The sequence below is a fragment of the Polyodon spathula genome, chromosome 9 (assembly GCF_017654505.1).
Source record: "Polyodon spathula isolate WHYD16114869_AA chromosome 9, ASM1765450v1, whole genome shotgun sequence".
NCBI lineage: Eukaryota > Metazoa > Chordata > Actinopteri > Acipenseriformes > Polyodontidae > Polyodon > Polyodon spathula.
The window spans coordinates 19,008,423-19,031,640 of record NC_054542.1 but is presented as its reverse complement, the minus strand read 5'-3'; the positions used below and the strand labels follow the sequence as shown (position 1 = coordinate 19,031,640).

Genomic DNA, 23,218 nt, shown 5'->3' with positions numbered 1-23,218 from the left:
AGGTTCCTATCCAGTGCTCGGATGTCACCAATTAGATCATTTGAAAAGACACCTTCCATAAACCCTTTCTTTAAACACATACGGTAACCAGAATTCTTCAGAGGGTTTAAAGCATAGCTAAGCAGTGACATCTTGTTATTTTAATAGGTATGCTATATAGACACCATAGGGTGTATTTTACTGATATCAACAGTGATGGCTCTTAATACTGCCACCCTAAAATTGATAAAACAACTCAGAGGAAAAAGCCCACAGGTTTTTTTATAGAGCTAAAGAGTGGTGGTATTTAGACCTGCCATTATTTCGATCTATAATATTCCCTCAATGGGAACACTTATCAACACTCATTCATTATGTGCAGGGTGTAGTGAGGCTGGACAGCACCTGAGTAGTGTTCCACTACTTGTTCTGTGGGGAGACGCCCCTCTGCCACTTATGTATTTTCTAAAGTCAACATTTTCATTTGTATTTTATTGATACAGACACCTTTTATTATCATACACTTACAGGCTCAAAGGCTATGAAGAATCATTGAATTCATCATGCCTCCAAGTTACTGCCATCCATAAGTCATTGTATTATGTACCGTTAACAGACTTTCACGAGCACCCAGGTGCACAAAAATCCCTTTAAGATGCATAAAAATGCTGTATTGTCTAGTTACGCTCTAATTAGGGCATTCTGGGAAATCTGACCAGGAAGATGTTTGACTTTTGTACACCTGTCAATTATATACATTTTATATAAAGAAAAAGTCCAAAAATTCCTTAAATGTATTAAGTTAGTATAATTTATATAACACCTCCAATGCCTTGATTCAAACACATGCTCCCTTGAGAAAGATATGTAAAACATATCGACACGTTGAGCAGCTGGCTATTTGAGCTAAAATATATTATTACTGTTTTATACATAATATCATCCTACAAAATAAATTAATGGTGGTTTTTACTTCCTCCATTCATTTCCATTGTAAGATGATATTACGTATATAAAACACAATAATACAATACTGTATATTTTAGCTCAAAGAGCCAGCTGCCCAATGTTTTGATATGTTGTACATATCTTTCTCCAATGTTTTTATTCAAACACATGCTCCCTTGAGAAAGATATGTACAACATATTGGAATGTTGGGCAGCTGGCTCTTTGAGAATATATATATATATATATTTAATATATATATATATATATAGATATTATATATATATATATATATATATATATATATATATATATATATATATATCATATATATATATATGTATATGTATATGTAGTTTTACCTATCATTCGTCTGGGGTCGCTGCTTGCCGACCCCTGGGGTTACTAGGTTCCCACTACTGGGGTTATCAGGTTACCCCTGACCAAGGATTTGTTGGAGGTTCTTGTGCTACAGCCAGTACTGTTTGTGCCAGGGGAGCCAGTTCTGGCATTGGTAGCCTTTTCAGTGCTGGCGGAGTCGCTGGAGAAAGGATCTGTTCTGCTGCCAAAACTGCCACTGACCGCAGTGCCACATGTGAGCCCGTGGAAGCCGCCATTCCTGACCCTTGACATTTGGGACTTTGAGGCCATGTGCGCTGCACACAAGGGGGGGCGAATGTGATGGGGTGCCCACCTGCACAAGGGGGGGCAAATGTGATGGGGTGCCCGTCCGCCCCCTGTAATTTGTGTTCTTATTATTATCTTTTTTTTTTTTCATTATGATTTTCATTATAATTATTGTGGTTTTCATTATTTGTGATTGTGCTATTGTTTGTTTTGGGTGGGGGTTAAATTCATCCCTGCGAAATACATGTGTGTGGCTGGAGCCTTAATTGGCTAATTGTTAATTATTGATTAATTATCCTGCCACAAACCTTCAAGTTTTACCATGGTATCTAAAAATTATATTTCTTTTATTATCCATTGAAGGCCCACCTTAATATTACTGTGTATTTCATTTGCTGTTTTATGAAGCTGGAGAAGAGGTGCTTCTCCATGTGTGCAAACCTCAAATACCATCTACAAACAATGTATTCTAAAGGTTCTTTCCAATTTAAGTAATTGTTCGTCCCTTTTCCTCACGTATGTACTGCCAAAATGCATTCCTAAGTTAGACCCTATTGCTGTACCGTTGTTTTGTTTGTAATTCTTATCAACAAATGTAAAATAACTTTTCTAAAACTGTTGATAATGATCAGCACTTATGCTGTTGGTATTGATTTATCTTGTCTATTATCTTGTGCCTTTTAACTTCTTCATAAGTATCTGTATTTAATTCACATTCTACAGATTTCATATAGTCATCTGTGTTCATTATCACTATTCCCGATCCTTTATATGCTGGTTTTATAGTTATATTATCATAATTTAACAACTCAGTCATAGCTTGTTCTTCAAAATTGGTTAAATGAAGTTTACATTTTTTCTCTAGTCCTACTATAATTTCTTGTGTAACTACTTCAATATACATCTCTAACCATTTATCTCTTCCATCCGGAGGAGTACATGTGCTTGTGCTATTATAATTACCCTCTGAATCTGAGATTTTCATTGAAAAAATAGTCTGCTAATCTCATGCGTCTCTCCCTCTTTATCAATGTATCTTTTAGTCTGTATAAACTTAAGTCCTTGACTCCCAATACTGCTTTCTGGGATGTGGTTAAAGTTTTACTTGATAAATTAAATACTGTGTCTTCTGTCTTATCTTTAGTGTATTTGGTACCATTTCCATTTTTGGATCTCCTGTCTGTTTTGAATTATCTGTCCTATTCATGTTTAATTCGCTATTTTGCATTATTTACTTTAAACTGGTTTATTTTTATTGTTCGATTTATTTTGATTCTAACCCTAACCCCAAGTCAAAAAGTTGTATTTTGGACACTTGAATTTGATAACAGTAGCTTTATAATTATCCTTCCAGCTCAGCGACTGATAGCTAATGTTTAGTCCACCGACATAAAAACGAGCACTCCCCTTTAATTTAACACACCCTTTTAATGTTATGTTTGTTATCGTAAAATTTTACTCGCTGCGAATCTGCTGTAAACTGCAGGATGAACAATTTTAAAGGCAAGACTATTGCTGTTATCGGGAGGTAAGTTTAAAAAAAATATCTATGTATTATAAAAAATATTATAATATATTTTGTTGTTGCATACACAGCCATCTCAAGACATGGGATTCTACTCGTTAAAAGTATATTGAGTTTATAGTACCGAACTAGTGCAAGTTTTCAGTTTGATTAAGAGTTAAAAGTGGGGAAAAAGTCTATATTGCATGCATTAACGGTACTGTTAAGATGTGATATTTAAGTATAACTGTACAGTGTATTTATACAATTTTAGTGTAATATTTATATTGTTGACGACAGACTTGAACAAACCCAGAACTTTAATCGCAATGCTTGTATTCTGCTAAAATCAAATCAGCTTCGACCTTGTTCAAATAGTACGGAAAAGGACATGATGTGAATTTAAATAAATAAATAAATAAAAGGTTAGTAAAGTATCACGTCAACACGACATATATTACCTCGTGAGCACGAGATAGGGAGTCACCAGGTCAATCAGTGAAAACATTTCTGAGAAATAATACCATAGTTATAAAAATACGTTTTAAATGTCGTTCACATATCATAATTGTCAGGTGTGAAGTAAAAGATAATAAGTACAAGATCAAAATAAAACTCAGTAAATTGGTTAGGCATACCTGCGTGCTGTATGTTACCACAATCTCTTAGAGAGCACTAACTCGTGCTCACCAGTTACTAACCTTCCGTGAAATAGCTTTAAAAAAAACTTCGATATGAATTCTAGCCACACTAAAAGGGTACATAAGGACCTTTTAATTTTATTGTGTTACATGTTCCCATGTGTTGCTACAACTGTTTACGTAAGGTGTGTATTTTTTTTTTTTTTTTTTTTTTTTTTTTTTTTTTTTACATTTTAACCACTTTTTTAAACTTATGGACCTCTCAGAACTACATTTCCCATCATTCTCCTCCTCACATATGTAACTGAGATGGATTTACCAGTGAGCAGGAGGATGATGGGGAAATGTAGTTAAAGTGGTAAAAATAAAAACTAAAAATACACACACCTTACGTAAACAGTTGTAGCAATACATGTAACACAATAAAATAAAAGGGTCCTTATGTACCCTTTAAATCTTGATTTTTTTTTTTTTTATTATTATCCCCGCTCGGTTTGAAATCCACCGTTAAATTGTGAAATCATCTTTGAGGGGATGTGGTACAGGTAGTCATGCTTACATAAAGTCACACTTAACATTCTTCCATATACAGTATCTGCAGAACAATTATCCAGTAGGTATTAACGCTAATTGCTTATCAGATTGTGATTAAACATTCCATTGTGGTCCAGTGGTTAAAGAAAACATCTTTTAACCAAGAGGTTCCCTGTTTCAAATCCCGGCTCACTCACTGACTCGCTGTGTGTCCCTCAGCAAGTCACTTAACCTCCTTGTGCTCTGTTTTTGGGTGAGATGTTGTTGTAAGTGACTCTGCAGTTGATGCATAGTTCGGTCAAATTTTATTTTATATAACACCTTTCAAAGAGGATCACCTAGTCTCTAAGTTGCCTGTGTCCTGAGAAACGGAAAGCTTCCTCCGTCATGAATATCAACAAATCAAAATGCAATTCTCAATTAACTGACACACACCTTAACTCGATTCTCAAGATATCCTCAGCCCAGTCATTTGCTCTAAATGTTGATGCGCTGGTTCAAGCAAAGGTCCGAGGTATCAGGAAGCAACAACAGCAATAACAAATGGACCGTATCTATTAATATTTGTGATTTATTTATTTATTATTATTTTTTTTTAATTTGTGTCCTATTGGATAAAAAAATACAGTATTGTGCAATATTTTGTGGGCTGGATGACATCTCTCCAGGTGCTGTATGTTTGACACCCCTGCTCCGTACCATTCTGTACACACTGGTATGTATCTCAAGGGCGTCAATTTTCTCATGAATTCTGTATTTACAGCCATGGCGCAGGATGCATGCTGCTGACATACTTGTTTTTGGTAGAGCAGACTAGTCCCTACACTCATTCCACCTACCTCTGAACCTCCACTTTCCCTGTCACACTGCCTGCAACCAATCCCTGCCCTGTTTTCAAACTGTTACACATCACTATAAAAACACATAAAAACTGTTATTTCAATAGCTAGTCGCATTCAGTCCATTGAATGTGACAAGGACCATTTTTACCATGTACTTTATAAGGCCTTCTACTGTACAAAGAGAAATCTGCTAGGCTTTACTCTGGAGACAAACGTGTGCTTCAAATACAGGATAGCTCCCTTTGAAAAAGTACATACTCACTACAGTATCTTACTGTATTGCATGTCGCCATGCCTTTGCCATGCTTTCACTTTTTTTTACACGCTTAATAATACTTTTCTGTTTTAATAATTTTGTGACTTGATGCTCTTGAAATCACCTGCATAGAAATTGCTGTAGTTAATGATACTTGAAGCATTTACAGTTGTGTCCGGTGTTTGTCATGTTTTCTTCTATTAGTCTGGGGTTCATCTTTGTTAAACTGGTTTATATATAGTAGTGTCAGAACATCTCAGTCTATTTGGGAAATCTTTGGCATCTTTGCTTTCCCCATACTGATGATGTAAGAATAACATAAAAGGGAACATTTTCCTTCCTCTGTACCTTGAATCCTCATCGTTAAAGGCACCTTGTGAGGTTAACCTGTCAGGTACAACGCCTGAAACTTCAATTCAGTCTTCAGACACAAAATAGCACAATATGGCATTAGTATTTAGAGCACTACTGATTGGTCACGCAAATTATGAATTTGTGATAAAATGAAAGTGTCTCCTAAACTTAATGTTATGATTTAAATTGCCAGCTCCACTTAACACTAGATGTAATATGTGTCATTTGTCTAGTCTTTGGACATGTTTATCATTTTATATCCTTGACCTAACACAACATTTCAAATGAAGTATTTTTTGTTTTACTAATAGTGTAATTCTAAAACTGAACCCTCTTTCCTGGTGTACTGTCTTTTTTGTTACAAATAAAACATTTGAATTTCTCTCCTCCCGTTTTAGTGGCCTCATCGGTCGAAGCTGGACCATGGTGTTTATCAGTGCAGGATACAGAGTTAAGATTTATGATGTACAGACTGGTCAAGCCACACGTGCCGTTGAAGAAATAAGGTTTGTAGAAACTTCTACTTCATATTTACCCTTGTATTATGAATTTAAGATAAGGGTTTTAAGTGTTGTACTTAATAGTGAGGTACATTCCATTGCTCACTATTGGTGAAATCCTACTGAAAATACACTATTCTGTGTAAGAGGCATGTGCACTATATCCAGAGACATCTTTCTTCTAAAGTAAAATAAATGATTAATTACACTACTTATCCAAGTGAGGTATTAGAGGTGTAAATGGCACTAAAATAAATTACTCCCATTCAACAGCTTTTTAAAATCCTACCAAGGAATACTGCAGTCTTACACTGTCATGTGATCATTAATTGATTGCCTACCTGTGAAACAAACCTTTTTGCTGGATGCTGCTGAAAGGCTGGATGTTACTAAAACTTTTTTAGAAAATTGTTTATTGAGCAGTCACTTAAGGGTTAACGTTGGTCTAAGGAGCTGTGTCTAAAATTTCAATGGCTGTTTTGATGCCTATAATTAACTGCAAGGGCACATGGAGGGAGTTAAACCAGGGGTAGTTAGGGGTGGCTGTATGTGGTGTTCCTTTATAGGGCTGTTCCCTATTTATGATTTTGCTGATTTGTACCATAAAATGTTTTGGTCCGAGCCATTACATTACATGTATAACAATAAACAGTACATTACATGTATAACAATAAACGATCTATGAATTGGATCACTGTATGCTTTCTTCCTGTATTGCTTCTAGGTTATGATAGGGACCAGGGGCCTATTACACAACAGTGTTTTAAAAAGCCAGGTTTAGTTTAAGTTATCAGGTTTGAGTTAACAGGATATAATTTAGCAGGCTAACTCTGTTGCAAGAACGTAGACTTTAATCTAGATAACTCAAACCGGGTTAATGTTTCTATCTATGCACATGGAACCAACTGTTTGAGTGTGTTGTCATTGTAATCTTTAACGGCCGTCTGAAAAAATGAAGAAGGAAAAGGTGACTTTGTTACATTAAAATGTTAAAGAATAAAAAAACAAACAAACAAAAAAAAAAACCACCGCTACTGCCAATAAAGCTAGGGTGGCAGCCTGGCAAACTGTAGCTGATGCTGTTAATGAGTAAGTATACAGTCGCATCCCGAGTACACAAGCACAAATCCCCTGACTTTATTATTTATATTGTATATTTATATCCCGCTGTATTTTGATTAATAGAAAATTATGTATGGTCATAATTTATAGACATAACATCCTAAAGAATATATAAACAGTACTGTTTTTATTTCAATCCACTGCAACAATCACATTGGGGAAACCCTATAAGTAAAAAATGTATTAATAATAATGAAACATGCAAAATGATAATGATGATAAAAAAAATTTAATAAAATGTGTAGTATGTAGATGTTTTGTCCTTATTTTTATAAACATATATTATAATAATTACCTGCAATAACATAGAACGCCTCCATGTTCTGCTTCACTGGACCATGTCTGGGAAATTTCACCAAGACTGGCAGCATCTTCAGTGCAAGGTACACTTTCCTTACAGCTCTGCATGTCGTTGCCTTATTAAGATTTTCGGCATCGCCAACTGTGTTCAAAAATGTTCCACAGGCCATAAATCTTAGACCTATGCAGAATATCTGTATATGGGTAAGGGCTCTGCTCCCACGGGTTGGTTGCTCAAGGGAGGGGCTTGAGATCCACCATCCCTAGAGAAGCGGTGTCGCTCGTGGCATCTGGATTATTAATTGGATGCTGGTGATCACAAAACGCCCTCTCCCCACGAAAAGCCCTTCTTCTAATTATAGCAACAACATGTACCACTCTCAGTATATTTTTTCAGTTTTAAAAGTCAGGATTAATCTTTGTTATCCTGCTCTGAAGCAGGTTTATTTAAGCGTGATATGTTACCATGGTTTTAAGCCTGAGTTATTATTATTATCTTGTTTTGTGCAACAGACTAAGCCTGACTTTCTCAATTTAAACCTGGAGGTTATCAGGATAACTATTTAAACCACTTTTGTGCAATAGGCCCCAGGTTTCTCATTAACAGGTTACTTGCCTTTTTAAGTACTGTAAAGTGTGAAAACAAGACTGCTGTAAACAATATTTAAAAAAAAAAAACACATCTCCTAATGTACTGCACTGTCCCCATTCTCTCATTCTCATTCCCCGTTAGAATGCAGAACGACTGGTAAAGTAGCTCCCTGAGGTCATTCTACTAGTAGTGCTTCAGTGAACATGACTACTGTGCTGTTCTCATAGTGCCCTGACCTTTTGATGCAGCTGAGTTATTTCACACATACTATGCTGGTGGGAGCACGCATCAGATGCTGGCTGATGTCTGTTTTTGTTATGGGGAGACTTGTTTTTTTCGTCACTAGCTACTAACAACAATGACACTTTTAGAAATATGGCTTTATATTAATCAGCTCTTCAAGGGGTGAAAGTTAGTTCTCGGTGGTGTTTAACTAGGAATTTGTGTTGCTCAATAAATGGAAAAACAACAGGGCTTACATCACTCCACCTAAGAGATCAGATGCTGTTTGTTTTTTGACCCCTTGTGACAAGCTGGCGAGTGGATAGAGGCCCAGTGACATACTGCAGTTAAAAAAAAAAAAAAGATACTTTTATTATAAATAAACACAAAATAAAAGGGCACAAGGGAAAAAACAAAGATATTTAAACACAAATAACAAAATACAAAAGAAAACTTACAAAAATAAAGGTTTCCAGGCTGAGCAATGCCTTCACTGGAATAGAAAATTCAAAAAAACCACAAAACCAAAAACAGCAAGCACAACCATCTGCTTGCTTCCTCAGCTCCCTCCTCCCCCCTAATGGGGGGGGCTGAGGCCTCCTTTTATGTCAGGTGGCTGGGTGCTGATTGATCGTTAATTACTCTAATCAACCCCAGCCACCGGAACACAATAAACCCAGGCAGGTAGGGAAATTTAACCCCATCCCTGCCAAATTATAAAGGGCAGAGCTCTGCTGTGCCACATCCCCCCCCCCCCCCAGCAGGGATTGATAGTGGAAGCGGGTGCACACTGGAGTAATACTTACAAACATGTCACACCTAACAGTGTTGCATATATCTAGAGAACTGCTTCAATATCTAGAGGTACTGTATATGGAGGCTTTTTGTCTGTCCGTCTGACTGCATTTCTGTACGCTTGTCCAATTGTAATGAAACTAGCTAATGCATTCTTTAGCACAAGCTATTGAGTTTTATGATCTGGGGGTGTATGGAAGCAGTCGTTCTGCCTCTATGACCGTCTGTCTATGTCGTACTAATTGGCCATTTAGGATGAAACTTGAAAACGACAATGCTTAGCACAAGTTATTTCGATTATCTGTTAACCTCTGTCGGAGGGCAATGCCAACTTGGAATGATGCAAAAAACTAGGTTACATCACAGAGCTCTAGAAAAATTGCCAGCAAGACAGACCCTCTCTGACGCTTTCGACAGGGTTGCCAACATTTTACAGTGGCAATGCATTTCAGCGTCTATTTGAATACTGGCTAATATTGGTCCATGGACATAACTGCTTCTCAAAGCCCAATGAAATAGACAGTCAGGAAGAAATGTGCACCCCTGCATGTTTTTTAGGAAGACATTCATACAGTGGCTCTCAAAAGTATTGGCCCCCCTTGGACTTTTCCACATTTTATTGTGTTACAACATGGAATCAAAATGGATTTAATTAGGAGTTTTTGCCACTGATCAGCACAAAAAAGCCCATAATGTCAAAGTGAAGAATACAATTTACAAATTGTTCTAAATGAATTACAAATACAAAACAGAAAATAATTGATTGCATAAGTATTCACCCCCTTGAGTCAATATTTGGTAGAGGCACCTTTGGCAGCAATTACAGCCATGAGTCTATTTCGATAAGTCTCTACCAGCTTTGCACATCTGGACAGTACAATTTTTGCCCATTCTTCTTTGCAAAATTGCTCAAGCTCCGTCAAGTTGGAAGGGGACCTTTGTTGAACAGCAATTTTCAACTCTTTCCACATATTCTCAATTGGATTGAGGTCCGGGCTTTGACTGGGCCATTCCAGGACATTGACCTATTTGTTTTAAAGCCAATCCAGTGTGGCTTTGGCTGTATGTCCTGCATTGTCCTGCTGGAAGATGAATCTTCTCCCACGTCCCAGGTCTCTTGCAGTCTTCAGCAGGTTTTCCTCCAGGATTTCTCTGTACTTTGCTGCATCCATTTTGCCCTCTATCTTCACGAGCTTTCCAGGCCCTGACGCAGAGCAGCATCCCCTTAGCATGATGCTGCCGCCACCATGCTTCACGGTAGGGATTGTGTTTTCAGGATGATGTGCGTTGTTAGGCTTATGCCAAACATAGCTTTTAGCGTTGAGGCCAAAATGCTCTATTTTGGTCTCATCAGACCATAGAATCTTCTACTTGGTCTCAGAGTCTCCCACATGCCTTCTGGCAAACTCTAGACAAGATTTGATGTGAGTTTTTTTCAACAATGGCTTTCTTTTTGCCACTCTCCCATAAAGGCCAGTTTTGTGAAGCACCCAGGCTATTGTTCCACAGTGTCTCCCAGCTCAGCCATGGAAGACTGTAACTCCTTTAGAGTTGCCATAGGCCTCTTGGTGGCTTCCTTGACTAGTGCCTACCTCGCCCGGATACTCAGTTTTTGAGGACGGCCTGTTCTAGACAGATTCACAGTTGTGCCATATTCTCTCCATTTCTTAATAATGGACTTTACTGTGCTCTGGGTGATATACAATGCCTTGGAAATGTTCTGATATCCTACCCCTGATTGGTGCTTTTGAAGAACCTTATTCCTGATTTGCTTTGAATGTTCCTTTGTCTTCATGATGTAGTTTTTGTTAGGAAATGTATTAACCAACTGTGGCACCTACCAGAAACAGGTGTATTTAACCTGAAATCATGTGAAACGCCTTAATTGCACACAGGTGGACTCCATTCAACTAATTATGTGACTTCTAAAGACAATTGGTTGCACCACAGCTTATTTAGGTGTGTCATAGCAAAGGGGGTGAATACTTATGCAATCAATTATGTTCTGTTTTATATTTGTAATTAATTTAGAACAATTTGTAGATTTTATTTTTCACTTTGACATTAAGGACTTTTTTGTGTTGATCAGTGGCAAAAACTCCTAATTAAAGCCTTTTTTATTTCATATTGTGACACAATAAAATGTGGAAAAGTCCTAGGGGGGTGAATACTTTTGAGAGCCACTGTACATCAAATGGGTCACTTATCTACCAGTTACATATAAAAATGCTCCTGCTCACATATAAAACTGAGGTTGATTTACCAGTGAGCAGGAGGATGATGGGAAATGTAGTTCTGAGAGGTCAATGCAAGTACATGGGAAGCCATCTTGAGGCAGTGAATGGAATTTAAAAGTTTTAAAAAGTGGTCAAAATGTAAAAAAAGACAAAAAAAACTATATACACGCCTTACGTAAACAGTTGTAGCAACACATGGCAACATGTAGCACAATAAAATAAAATGGACATTACTTACCCTTTAACTTTTTACATTTTCGAAGGCATAACACTACTAAGGAATTGCAGTACAGTTGAACGTTGCATATCCGACTGTCACATAACCGCCCTGATCAATGAACCACCTTGATAAATAAATAAATGTTAAAAGTAGGCTACGAGAGTAATGGCATTGGCAATCAGCCTTTTGGTGCGTTCCCCTTTAAGAGAGGTTGTGGCTGTATTCGTGCATCAGTCAGCTGCTTGTAGCAGTCACGTTTCAATACACCAGTAGAGAAAGTTTTTTTTTGTGCAGTGTGTTTATATGATGGTAGATATTGGCAGCGTATTGTATCTCTTAAATGCATTTCAATTAAACAAAATGCATAAAATAGCTGAAGCAAAATTCAAACCAAGCTGCTTATCGGCTGCTGACAATATCAAGAAAGAGTGAACTAGGGGGGCAGGGACTTCTAGAGTTAAGAAAGAAGCCACCAGTTGCAGTTTACTGTACATTTACCATTTTTTGTTTGTGCTTTTTTTTTTCTAGCTTTGCGTGGAGATGGCTTATAGCAATCCTCATAGCAACACTGCGTATTTGTAGCCTAATTAATCTCATTTACATTTCAAGCAAAACATATCCCCATGTTTAAAGCAGTTTGTGTGTTGTTTTTGTTCACTAACCTATTTATGGATGTGTAAATGTTTTTTCTATAACGCAGTCCATAGATGGTTGGATATGCAGTGTTGTACTGTATTAGCTGTGACTACAAGAGGGTGCTAAGACCTTGCTAAGACATACCCATTTTTCTATTTAAGAAAAAAAGGATACATTCTTAGAGGACATGCCAAAAAGAAGATCATTTGTGCCAAGAATGACTCCTGAGTGCCAATAAGAACTTCCTGCAAAGAGTGCCATTATTGATCAGTTCATTGCGAACACGGTTTGAGTAGAGTACTGTCACGTCTGCTGCGTTTCACAGCTTTTCGCGTACTCTTTTTATTCGGTCTTACTTATTTTCTGTTTACTCTGCACTCTTAACTCTGGGGAGACGTTAGGAGGACAGAGATGTTATAAACTCCTAGTGGTTTATGTTCGAGCACTGGACGAGCTGTAAGTAAGTCCATATAATCTTTATTTAATCGGAAAGAAAGACACTCAAGACTCATTCATTTTAAGTTTTACGAATCAGAGTAATGCTCTTTCGCTTTATTAAAATGTTTTTAATATTTGGAAAAAGGTAGGTTGATCAGACCTCCAAATTCCAACACATGCGGTCTACAAGCACCCACTTCTATATTTCAGTTTCATTCAATATAACACTCTCTTAAAACCAAAACATAGTTTCAAAACCTTATAGCAATACAATCATGTAGGATATAATAATGTTAGTAATATGCTTACCTCCTATTGTAAGGAAAAGTAGCGTGAACAAAGGAATCTGTCTGGTGGAGATCTGCAAGTGAAGGACCAGTTCACCTTGTCACGCAAAGGTCTTGAATGTGGTACCCCTTTGCGAAAAGTGTGAGGTTTTTATAGGATTCATCTCCATAGGAATACATGGAGAATCTTTATCAAGTCTAATTCTGATCTCTTTGGCACACAACAGCCTAAAAATTTAGAGCCTTGTGTCAGCAATTTTTCGAGATGTGACACCTGGTCCACACATCCGATCATGATCTCACCCGCTCATTTCTCGACCCCTCCTTTATCTAAAAAGCTAGGTGAAACAAAGAAAATAATATTATTTTGAATATATAAGTGTTGTTTGAAATATATACAACGCTGTAGTGTTATGTTGAGTATATAAGTGTTGTTTAAAGTATATACAACACTAATGTTATTGTTGAATATATAAGTGTTGTTTGAAATATATACAACACTATTAGTTATGATTATATTGATTATATGTATTCATGTCTAATAATACATTCCCTCATGCCATTCTATACTTCAAATTAGTTTTCCTTCTCTCTTTACAGGCGTGTGCTTAACAGATATTATAGGGAACTTCCATCTTATGTTTTTCCCCAATATAGAGTTTCTCTTCATGGATAATCTATTTGTTTTTTATTTAAGTGTAAGATTGTAATGTCTCTGGCCTATGAGTTTCCTAACAGCACGAATTCAGCTGAACATATTTTTTTACAGACCTATTTTTTTCAGCTGCACAAAAAACAGCTAAAACTAGTTTTCTAGTTGTGCACTTAGCTTTCCAATTTCCAGCAATAATCAAGGTTTTTTCCAATTTTTCTATGGTGAGAAGACACTCTCTAACCTTGACGCTGTTTGATAGCTCCGCTCTTCATGCCAACTATCCCTTTACTTTCTGGCACGACTTCAAGACAGGCTCACAGCAAGTTATAAAGTTTTTACTTTCTTAAAACCCATCTTCTATACTTTTTCTTAAAATTACTTTTTAAGCTTCTTATTTTATTTTTCAAACAATATCCCTTTATGTTGCATCATCTTTTAACTCAGAGTCAAACTAGACAGTTTACTCCCTAGAGAACACGATTATTAACTATTTTAAATGTGAACCTATCTTGACGAGAAACAATTTCATGTATATTATTATAACAGGCAGTGTTAAGCATATGGTCTTGCACGCACAAATAGTTTATAGTAAAAAGCAAGCATATTAAACCTTATTTCAACATTTAACAACATTTTCTTAGGCTAAAAAGGGTGCTGCAGAAACTTAGCATTCAATTCTGGGAATCAAGCCCATCTTGATAAGAAACTGCCTAAAAACTGGCCACTTGTATCAAACTATACCAGCTTCTACTGCATGATTTTATATAAAGAAAATACATAAGTTTCACAATTAAGAATTAAAACAGCATTACGCGTTACTTTTGATTACACACTTACACAATTTTCCAAACTAAAGATTATACAAACAATACAAAGGATTATAACACATATTATTGCATTAATACATTTCATTTTAAATAGGCACAAAGTCAAGGGTTTCAGCTCGCTCCCAGCAGGACTCCACTTCGGTCTCAGGTTCCACTCAGGTAGGCTCAGTGAACACGACAATAGGCTCTCGAATCCATCGTCTCGCATCACAGGTGTGAGTCGCCATGGCCTTGACTTCGTACCTACAAGACACTTGTACACGCTTAGCAGGGACACCTTCCTCACATTCTAATTTTCTCAGATGTGCCCATTTTACTAAGTGACCCTTTCACACCTCATGCATTCAATTTACATTTAAATGAGAGAAAGAAACACCTACAGAATCATTGCATTCAAACAAGATTCTACAGTGTTTAGCCAAGTGACTGCATGCCAGACAAAGTCTGAGCCCAGCCACTGATGACTTGCTTTGGCACACATTACATACACAATTAACAAGAGGATTATGTTTTAATTTATGTGTCAGGGTTACTTCTGCACCATGTACAATAGTTCTGGATCTGTACACATTGTTACTATATACTTCTTTCTGCTCACATGGAGACACTTTAGAAGGGATGCCATTCATCCAGAATACAGTAGGGGGCCAAAACTTACTGTTTTTCATATCAGCAGGCACCTAACTTGTAGTTTGATTATCATCATTAGTGGGCAAACTCGATACAACTGAATCTGAATCAGTTGATGAACCATGAACCTTAGCTACTGAGATTCTCCATAGAAAAGGATTCAATGTTTTACTGACCAGCCTAGCTGATCCAGCGTTATTTGCGACAGTACGCTGACAATAAATGCCCCACCCACAGTTATTCGCATTATTTTAAAATGGATAATGGCTTAGTTATAATTCTTGTTTATTGTAACAGGGTGGGGTTACATATGTGGGTCGTCACTGAATTATAATGTGGCAGACACAGAGCATTGAGTGTTGACATGGCATTCAGATTTAATCAGAACACAGGTCCTAATGCAAGATTACCAACAATGGTAATTCTAACACCGGATTTTAAATAAAGAAAACAAAACAAAGCTAGAAATAAAATTAAACTGTGCCACACAAATGGCGAGCACTAACCCCACTAAAAGGAACGTCCCTCTCCAGGAACCTACAACAATACACAAATCCTCTCTACTCTGTTTGGGATCAACATCCCTTAAACTGACCTACTTCTAGGCTCCTGGAGTCCCGGCATTCAAACAGTCTTTTCAAACGGACTGGGCAGGGCACTGCCTTCACAAGCATTGTCTTGGAGTAGAAGGGTTTCGTGTATTAGTTCTCCCAATGGAGCAGGCGCTGTCTTCTTCGATGTCAACACAGCAAGCATTTGCTCAGTGCCCGACTTTATGGCTATGGCCGTGCAAGCCTTGAGTTGGGGCGCAGATGTCTTTTGAGCTGTGCCTAGCCTCCATGGGCACTCCCCCAGCCCGAGTCAAATCAGGACCTGACGAGCCTACCTGCTCGATTAGTTGCTTAGCAACATGTCTCCTGTTGCGTGTCCCAGCTGCTTCCATAAAGGCACTCATGCACTCAAGAACCAGTGACTGCCACAGTATTGTTTAGTGGAAAAAAAGATATGGCCATCCATAATTTCAATAACAACATAGTAAAGTTTGATTAGTTCCTTGTGAATGTTACAGTGTAATATGTACAACTGTCTTTACTGTATAAAATGTCTTCTCGGGAGCACATTAGGTAGGTAAAGACTGTGTTTGTTACCCAGTGTGTGCAATAAGATGGTCTGTTATTAAAAGACATTTTTTATGGCAGACTAGTTAATCCCATGGTTAAAGACTCAAAATATATAATAGGTTTCTAAAATAGTGGGTTCTCCCGGTGGCTGTGGAGACAGCGTGGCTTCTCCCCGTGTCGCTGGAGACAGCGAGGCTTCTCCCGGTGGCACTAGAAACAGCAGGGCTTCTCTTCTCCCAGGGGTGCTGGAGACAGCAGGGATTCTCCCAGTGGCGCGGGAGACAGCGGTGGACACGGTGCAGAGTACTCCGGCAGCGCGAGCCATGGCACAGGGCACATCCGCAGCTCAGGTCGCGGCATAGGGTAGCCTGGTAGCGACAGCTCAGCCAGCGGCGCAGAGTTCTCCAACAGCAGAGGCCACAGTGCGGGCCTCTCCAGCAGAAAGAGCACAGGTCGCAAGATGGGTCATTCCAGCCAAGGCAGCGCAGGTCGCAAGACAGGTCACTCCAGCCGAGGCAGCGCAGGTCGCAAGACTGGTCACTCCAGCCGAGGCAGCGCAGGTCGCAAGACGGGTCATTCCAGCCGAGGCAGCGCAGGTTGCAAGACTGGTCACTCCAGCCGAAGCAGCGCAAGTCACAAGACTGGTCTCTCCAGCCGAGGCAGCGCAGGTCGCAGGATGGGGCACTCCGGATGTGCAGCTGGAGACGGCAGTGGCTCCTCCCCTTTCGGCACTGGAGATGGCAACAGCTCCTCCCGTTTGAGCACTCGAGCAGGCAGCACCTCCTTTGCTCGTCTCCTGGAATGGCCACTTTTTCCTCTTACGGGCAGATGGCTTCCCTTTGGAGAGGCAGCAGGTCACAGAGTGTCCAAACTTGGTGCTCGAGGCAGGTGAGGAAGGTGTCCAGGCCGCCATCCCCCAGCACTGGAAAGGAGGGGGTGGAGCCATTCCTCAGCCAAATCTACCTCATCCCAAAGGGGTCCTCGTACGGGCACTCCTTAAAGCGGTGCCCAAACTGTGCGCAGGCGGCGCAGATTGGAACTCCTTTTGCTTCTAGCCGGCATTGATGATCGTTCCAGTCTTCCATGACGATTTTCGTTTTCCAATAAGAAAAAAAAAATGCAGTTCCTCTGAGTCTCTAGGGGAGTGCTATACCCCTACTGACACCAAGAGTAATTTGTATCGTCAATTTTATTTTTTTATTTATTTATTTATTTTTTAAATGTAGTTGTTGCCAATGGTTTTACCCCCGTTTTCTTCCCAATTTGGAATTGGCAGTTTTGTTATTATTAATCCCGGTTCACCACTGCAACCCCCGGCTAAGATGTTAATGGATCAGTAGTTTAATAGATTTTTGGCATTGTCTGTTTGGCTGTTTTAGGGTCTATGGTTGCTTGTTAATTCTTGGTAGTTCTGATGTATACTGGTAGGTTTTTTTATTTTCAAATGAGCGTAGCTAGATATACTAGCCGATCTTATTAAATATGTTTAAAAAATGAGCTCCCTTTGTCAGAGTCCGAGAGTTTTCTTTGAAACACCTCTTCGGCAAACTGATTTATTTTAGGCTGTAATAAAGACAATGGTAATTATTGTGAAACAGACCCAGTTTGGTTACCAACAATGGTATTATTAAACACGGTTCTTTTTAGCACACAGGTGTTATGAAATAATGTTAAAAACCAAACCCTGTTAATAAAACTACAAAATAAAGGTGCGGAAATGAACCGCAGTTCTGCTCCCCTTAACGCAGGAAGCCCCGAATAAGAGTCACTGGTCTGTATCTAACTCACTGGGACGGCTTAGTTCCCACTAATGATCACTACCTTATGATCTGTTGCCTGCTCGGACAGTACCGGACAGATTCCAGGTAAAACAATTATTTCTTCCTTCTGTCCTTCTGTTTGCAATGCCCACTTACAAAGCTCTGCTGCATGCCGGCAGAATTCAGCAATCCTCGGGGCACACTTCTGTCAATATACGCCCTACATCAGAGAGAAGGATACAGAACAGTGACCTTTTGAATTGGCTCTCAGTCCTGCACGGCTCCAATCCCCAGCCAGTCTCCCCCTGCAAGCTCATGCGTGTGCCCCACAGTCAGCACAGATCTCCCCTGTCACACTGGCTTTTAGTGTTTGTTTCGTATTGTTAAAAAAATTGTCAAAACTCTAACCGGTTGCTTCCTTATTTGCTTAATTATTAGTGTTTTTCATAACATATTGCACAAAGGTCAATGCAGTTTAAGTAAATATTGTGACAAGGTTACAGAGGGAACATATATTAGACTATATAAGAGCATTATTTCCCACACATTGAAAGGGTGCTGGAAAACACAAGTAAAATAGCCTGTAGTACCAAGGAAATCGCCACTAATGGGTAGCTGGTCTGCTGAAATCTAAGATTCTCAGTGCAGCACCAGCGCTTAACAAAGTAATTATAGATAATGAATTGAATCAATTAAAGAGGTAATTGGTTAACAGGTGTGTGTGTGTGTATAAAAACTCCATTGTGGAGAGAATCACGAAGGGGTGTAGTGGAATAATGACATGGAGACGGTAGTGCGTAAAATGTGTATTTGTTTGGAAAATTAAAATCTGACAGGTAAACGCTTAGCTGTACTGTTATAGTGAGGGCAAATATTTAAATAAAAGTTTAGTTCTCCGTGTTTTTTTATTAAGTAGTTAGAAATAAAACTTCTGGAAAACTTGAACCACAATTTCCATTACATGAGAGTAGATGTTAAACTTAATTCTGCTTTGGATCGTTTCCTGCGTGGTTTGCCACCAACACTGAGAAAATGGGTATCATTGAGATCCAGGTTGGAGTGGTATCTAGGCTCCCTCACTCGGTGATTGAACACCCTGGTTGAAATGAAAGGGAAATTGACTATCCCTGATTGCAAATGGAACTGGGGAGAAATAAACCGGAAAAGAGTATGGGAAAATGAACCTGAACCTGACTTGTCTAACTGTAGAAAACAAAAAGGGACCGTAGATTGGACAAAACTAGAAGGGAAATTAAACAAAACACTGAGAGTTTCTAAAGGCATAGCGGTACAATGTAACGAGTAGGGATGTGGACCGGACACAATGAGTGGTCCGATCCAAATCTAAGGAAGACCGGTGCAAACATTGGACCGGTATGTGGCTGGTCCACCTTCTATATTTTATACAAACACTGGGCCTACTGGCCTTTTTCGGTGTGTTTTAAAGTGGTTGGAACAAGGGCAATGTCGGAAACACACACAATGTGTAAAACACTGCATACTCCTAAGACCTTAAGCATTCACTTTTTAAAAAGCTCTACAGTAAAAAATAAACATACAGAATACATAGTCTTTAATGACTTTAATGGGAAGACATTATACAACAGGAAAAAAATAAATCAACATAATGCTTATACAACAGACCCCCATAATGTTTACTTTGTATTCCCAAATGTGTTTTTACTGCAGACTCTCATTACACTTCCCAAGTATTTTGCTGTGACAACAATGAGAATGTATGCTCATACAGTTCTGTTTTGTTATAAAGCAAACCCGTACAATATGGAAATGGTATGGTAATGGATTTCACTTTCCCAACAATACCATTTCACTAGAATTTGCAGATCTCAACAAAACATGCATGCAACAGGGTTCACTCCACCCCTGTGTGTGTGTATTATTTTGTATTTATTGTATAATTATTTATTTTAAATGTATTGTTTAGTTTGTAAAAAACATAATGTTTGGTTCATTATTGTTTGACAGCCTGGATGGGGTTAAAATGCCCCATCCAGATAAATTTGTGAGACTGCGTGGTGAACAGCAAGTGATTATTGACAAACTGGTTGTTGACCATGCATATGAGAAACCCCATACCGAATGTGGCAGAGGGATAAACTTGGTAATTAATAGCCAGTTAATCCCTCAGCAACAATATAAAAACAAGCAGCTCTGGCTGAGAGATGTTGGGTTCTCCAGAAGAGGAAAGAGACAAGTAAGAACAGATACTAAAAGTAAACCATTGTCACTCATGCTTGTTCACAGTGTGTTGTCTGTCTGTTTTGGCCATTATGCCATTTATTTTGTATCAGTGTGTGGTCTTGTTTTGTTTAAACAGTAAGTAGAGCAAATAAATAAATATCCCGCTTCTCATCTGATGTTTTTTTTTTTTTTTTTGTGTTTATGTGTATTTATGTAACCTAAAGTAGTAATACACGGGCGACGTTTATTTTCACTTACCGTGCAGCTGTGTGCACCGTTTTCAACAAAGGTCAACTGCTAGACAATACACTGTGTGGCCTATTCCTTAAGGGCAGTAATTTGGCTTAAGAAATGAAAATGCACTGTGAAATCACAAACTTTGCAGAACAAATTCCTTTGTCTGCTGGGTAAATAAACTAAAGGGTGTGATTGAAAATTTTGTTTATTTTGTCTGGAAGACTGTTAACCCTGCAAGTGCATCGTTTTACACTGATAATCTGTGACAGATGAAAGCGGATTGAAGTTTATAAAGATGTGTATGTATGTGTGTGTGTGTGATCGACAAAATGATCGGAATGCAATGTTAATTAGAACATTAATATCAGTGGTGCATTTCCTCAAAGAAATCTAGTATTCATTCAAAGCCATTCTCAATAATAAGAAAGGATTACTAGTTTTTAAGAGTAAATATGAAAAGGAAAGAAAAAAATGTCACTGGTAAGTAAAGCCCCTAGTCTTTATGGCCCCACTAAAAATAAGATGATAAGCAGACCGTTTAGTAAGTCACTGTGTTGGTTGATTGTATAAAGACACACTTTTAACACTTTTTTCTAATAACCTGAGCACATACAAATGTATGGCGATGGAGACAAGGTTTAAGATGGTAAAAACAGATTTTTATTACAAAATATATAAATGCGCAAAAGACAAGAGAACACTGACAAATAAGAATCTCAAACGTGCTAACAAGGATAGCCTACAAAAAGCAGAGATTGCATACACACGTATCCAGTTGCATCAAAATGCTTATATAGGGACAAGGTACAAAATTGTTGTGATCAGGGTTGCAAGTTTGTTATAGCTAAACAAACGGAAATTAGATCAACACATTTGAGTCAGTGTATTAAATGATAAAGAAAATAATAAGCAAATGAGTTCAAACAATAGATATTGTGATTCATCATGTCAAATATATTAATCATAGTTGGACATGTACAAGTACTGTACCGGTAGTATAAATGCAAGTGACAAAAACGGATTGCTTCCTGCTGTTTTGTTAATGCATTTTCTGCTCCCTTTTCCATCTTATGGCAGGACTGAGGAAGTCAGAAAAAACAGGACTTTACAAAGCTGCAACATTTTTGCATTGTCGCACGGATCTTGTAGGCCAAGTTTCAGACAGTGTTTCAATGTCAACATTTCATTAAAGAAAACCGGACTTGTCCACTGTGGTAATGGGCTCTTGATGTTGACAGGAGAGAAGCCTCGTCTTTTTGTACCTACTGGTATTGAAAATAAGCTTCAAAGTGAAAACCCTGATATTATTTCAGGATTTTTGACAGGATTTTTCCTAAAGCTGTGATTGAATACATTGAATGTACAGTAGAGAATGCCAGAATGTGTGTGTGCCTGTGACAGAGATCGAATGAATCTTGGTGTTAATCTCCCTCCTGACCTGAGAGGGTACTAGATAAAGCTGGGCTTCTCAACCCCGCTCCTGGGGACCCCCAGTGGCTGCTGGTTTTCATTCCAACGAAGCTCTCAATTACTTAACTAGACCCTTAATTAGACGTTTTTACTTGTTATCAGCTCTTTAACAGTTGCATTTTTCAAGTAAGTTATAACATTTGATAAGTAACTTGAACTGCAACTGTTTAAGAGCTGAAAACAAGTAAAGGTCTAATTAAGCAAATTATCAGTTCAATTAAGGGTCTAGTTGAGTAATTGAGTGCTTGGTTGGAATGAAAAGCAGCAGCCACAGGGGGTCCCCAGGACAGATTTTGAGAAGCCTTGAGATAAAGGGAGCCGAGTACCCTGAACTAAAAGGCCTGACACTTTATTCCCGTGGGTAGGTGGAAGGTGGCTGTCTAGAAAAGGGACTGAGCTATGCTACCAGAACTTAATGACCCGAACGGGAAACGGCATGGTATCCGCAGATTGGAGGAGCGGATGCGCTCGTTAACCAAGGGGTCATGAGCAAGGGTATAAAATAGGGGCGCAGCAAAGTAATCTGCTCCTTTGTAAATAGCTGGTGTTAACCTGAAAGCAGTAAAGTTATTGTTGAAAACCGTGAGTGTTTGTTTTGTGTTTGTTTTGTGTTCGTAAAGTGTCGGCTGTAACTGTCTTATCAGTAACAAGATCCAGCGGGATATAAGAACATAAGAACATAAGAAAGTTTACAAACGAGAGGAGGCCATTCGGCCCATCTTGCTCGTTTGGTTGTTAGTAGCTTATTGATCCCAAAATCTCATCAAGCAGCTTCTTGAAGGATCCCAGGGTGTCAGCTTCAACAACATTACTGGGGAGTTGATTCCAGACCCTCACAATTCTCTGTGTAAAAAAGTGTCTCCTATTTTCTGTTCTGAATGCCCCTTTTTCTAATCTCCATTTGTGACCCCTGGTCCTTGTTTCTTTTTTCAGGCTGAAAAAGTCCCTTGGGTCGACACTGTCAATACCTTTTAGAATTTTGAATGCTTGAATTAGGTCGCCACGTAGTCTTCTTTGTTCAAGACTGAACAGATTCAATTCTTTTAGCCTGTCTGCATATGACATGCCTTTTAAGCCCGGAATAATTCTGGTCGCTCTTCTTTGCACTCTTTCTAGAGCAGCAATATCTTTTTTATAGCGAGGTGACCAGAACTGCACACAATATTCAAGATGAGGTCTTACTAGTGCATTGTACAGTTTTAACATTACTTCCCTTGATTTAAATTCAACACTTTTCACAATGTATCCGAGCATCTTGTTAGCCTTTTTTATAGCTTCCCCACA

At 38.5% G+C, this 23,218-nt stretch overlaps 1 protein-coding gene across 1 annotated transcript in view; it reads left to right on the top strand.

The window, feature by feature from the left end:
- The first annotated feature begins 2,966 nt into the window (after positions 1–2,966).
- The window catches only part of cryl1 (crystallin, lambda 1), an 89,971-nt gene continuing 69,719 nt past the window's right edge, over positions 2,967–23,218 (top strand). Inside the window, exons 1-2 of the mRNA XM_041258807.1 lie at positions 2,967–3,080; positions 6,082–6,189. Of these exons, the coding sequence (XP_041114741.1) occupies positions 3,040–3,080; positions 6,082–6,189 (149 nt within the window). The 5' untranslated portion in view covers positions 2,967–3,039. The remainder of the gene's footprint in view (positions 3,081–6,081; positions 6,190–23,218) is intronic.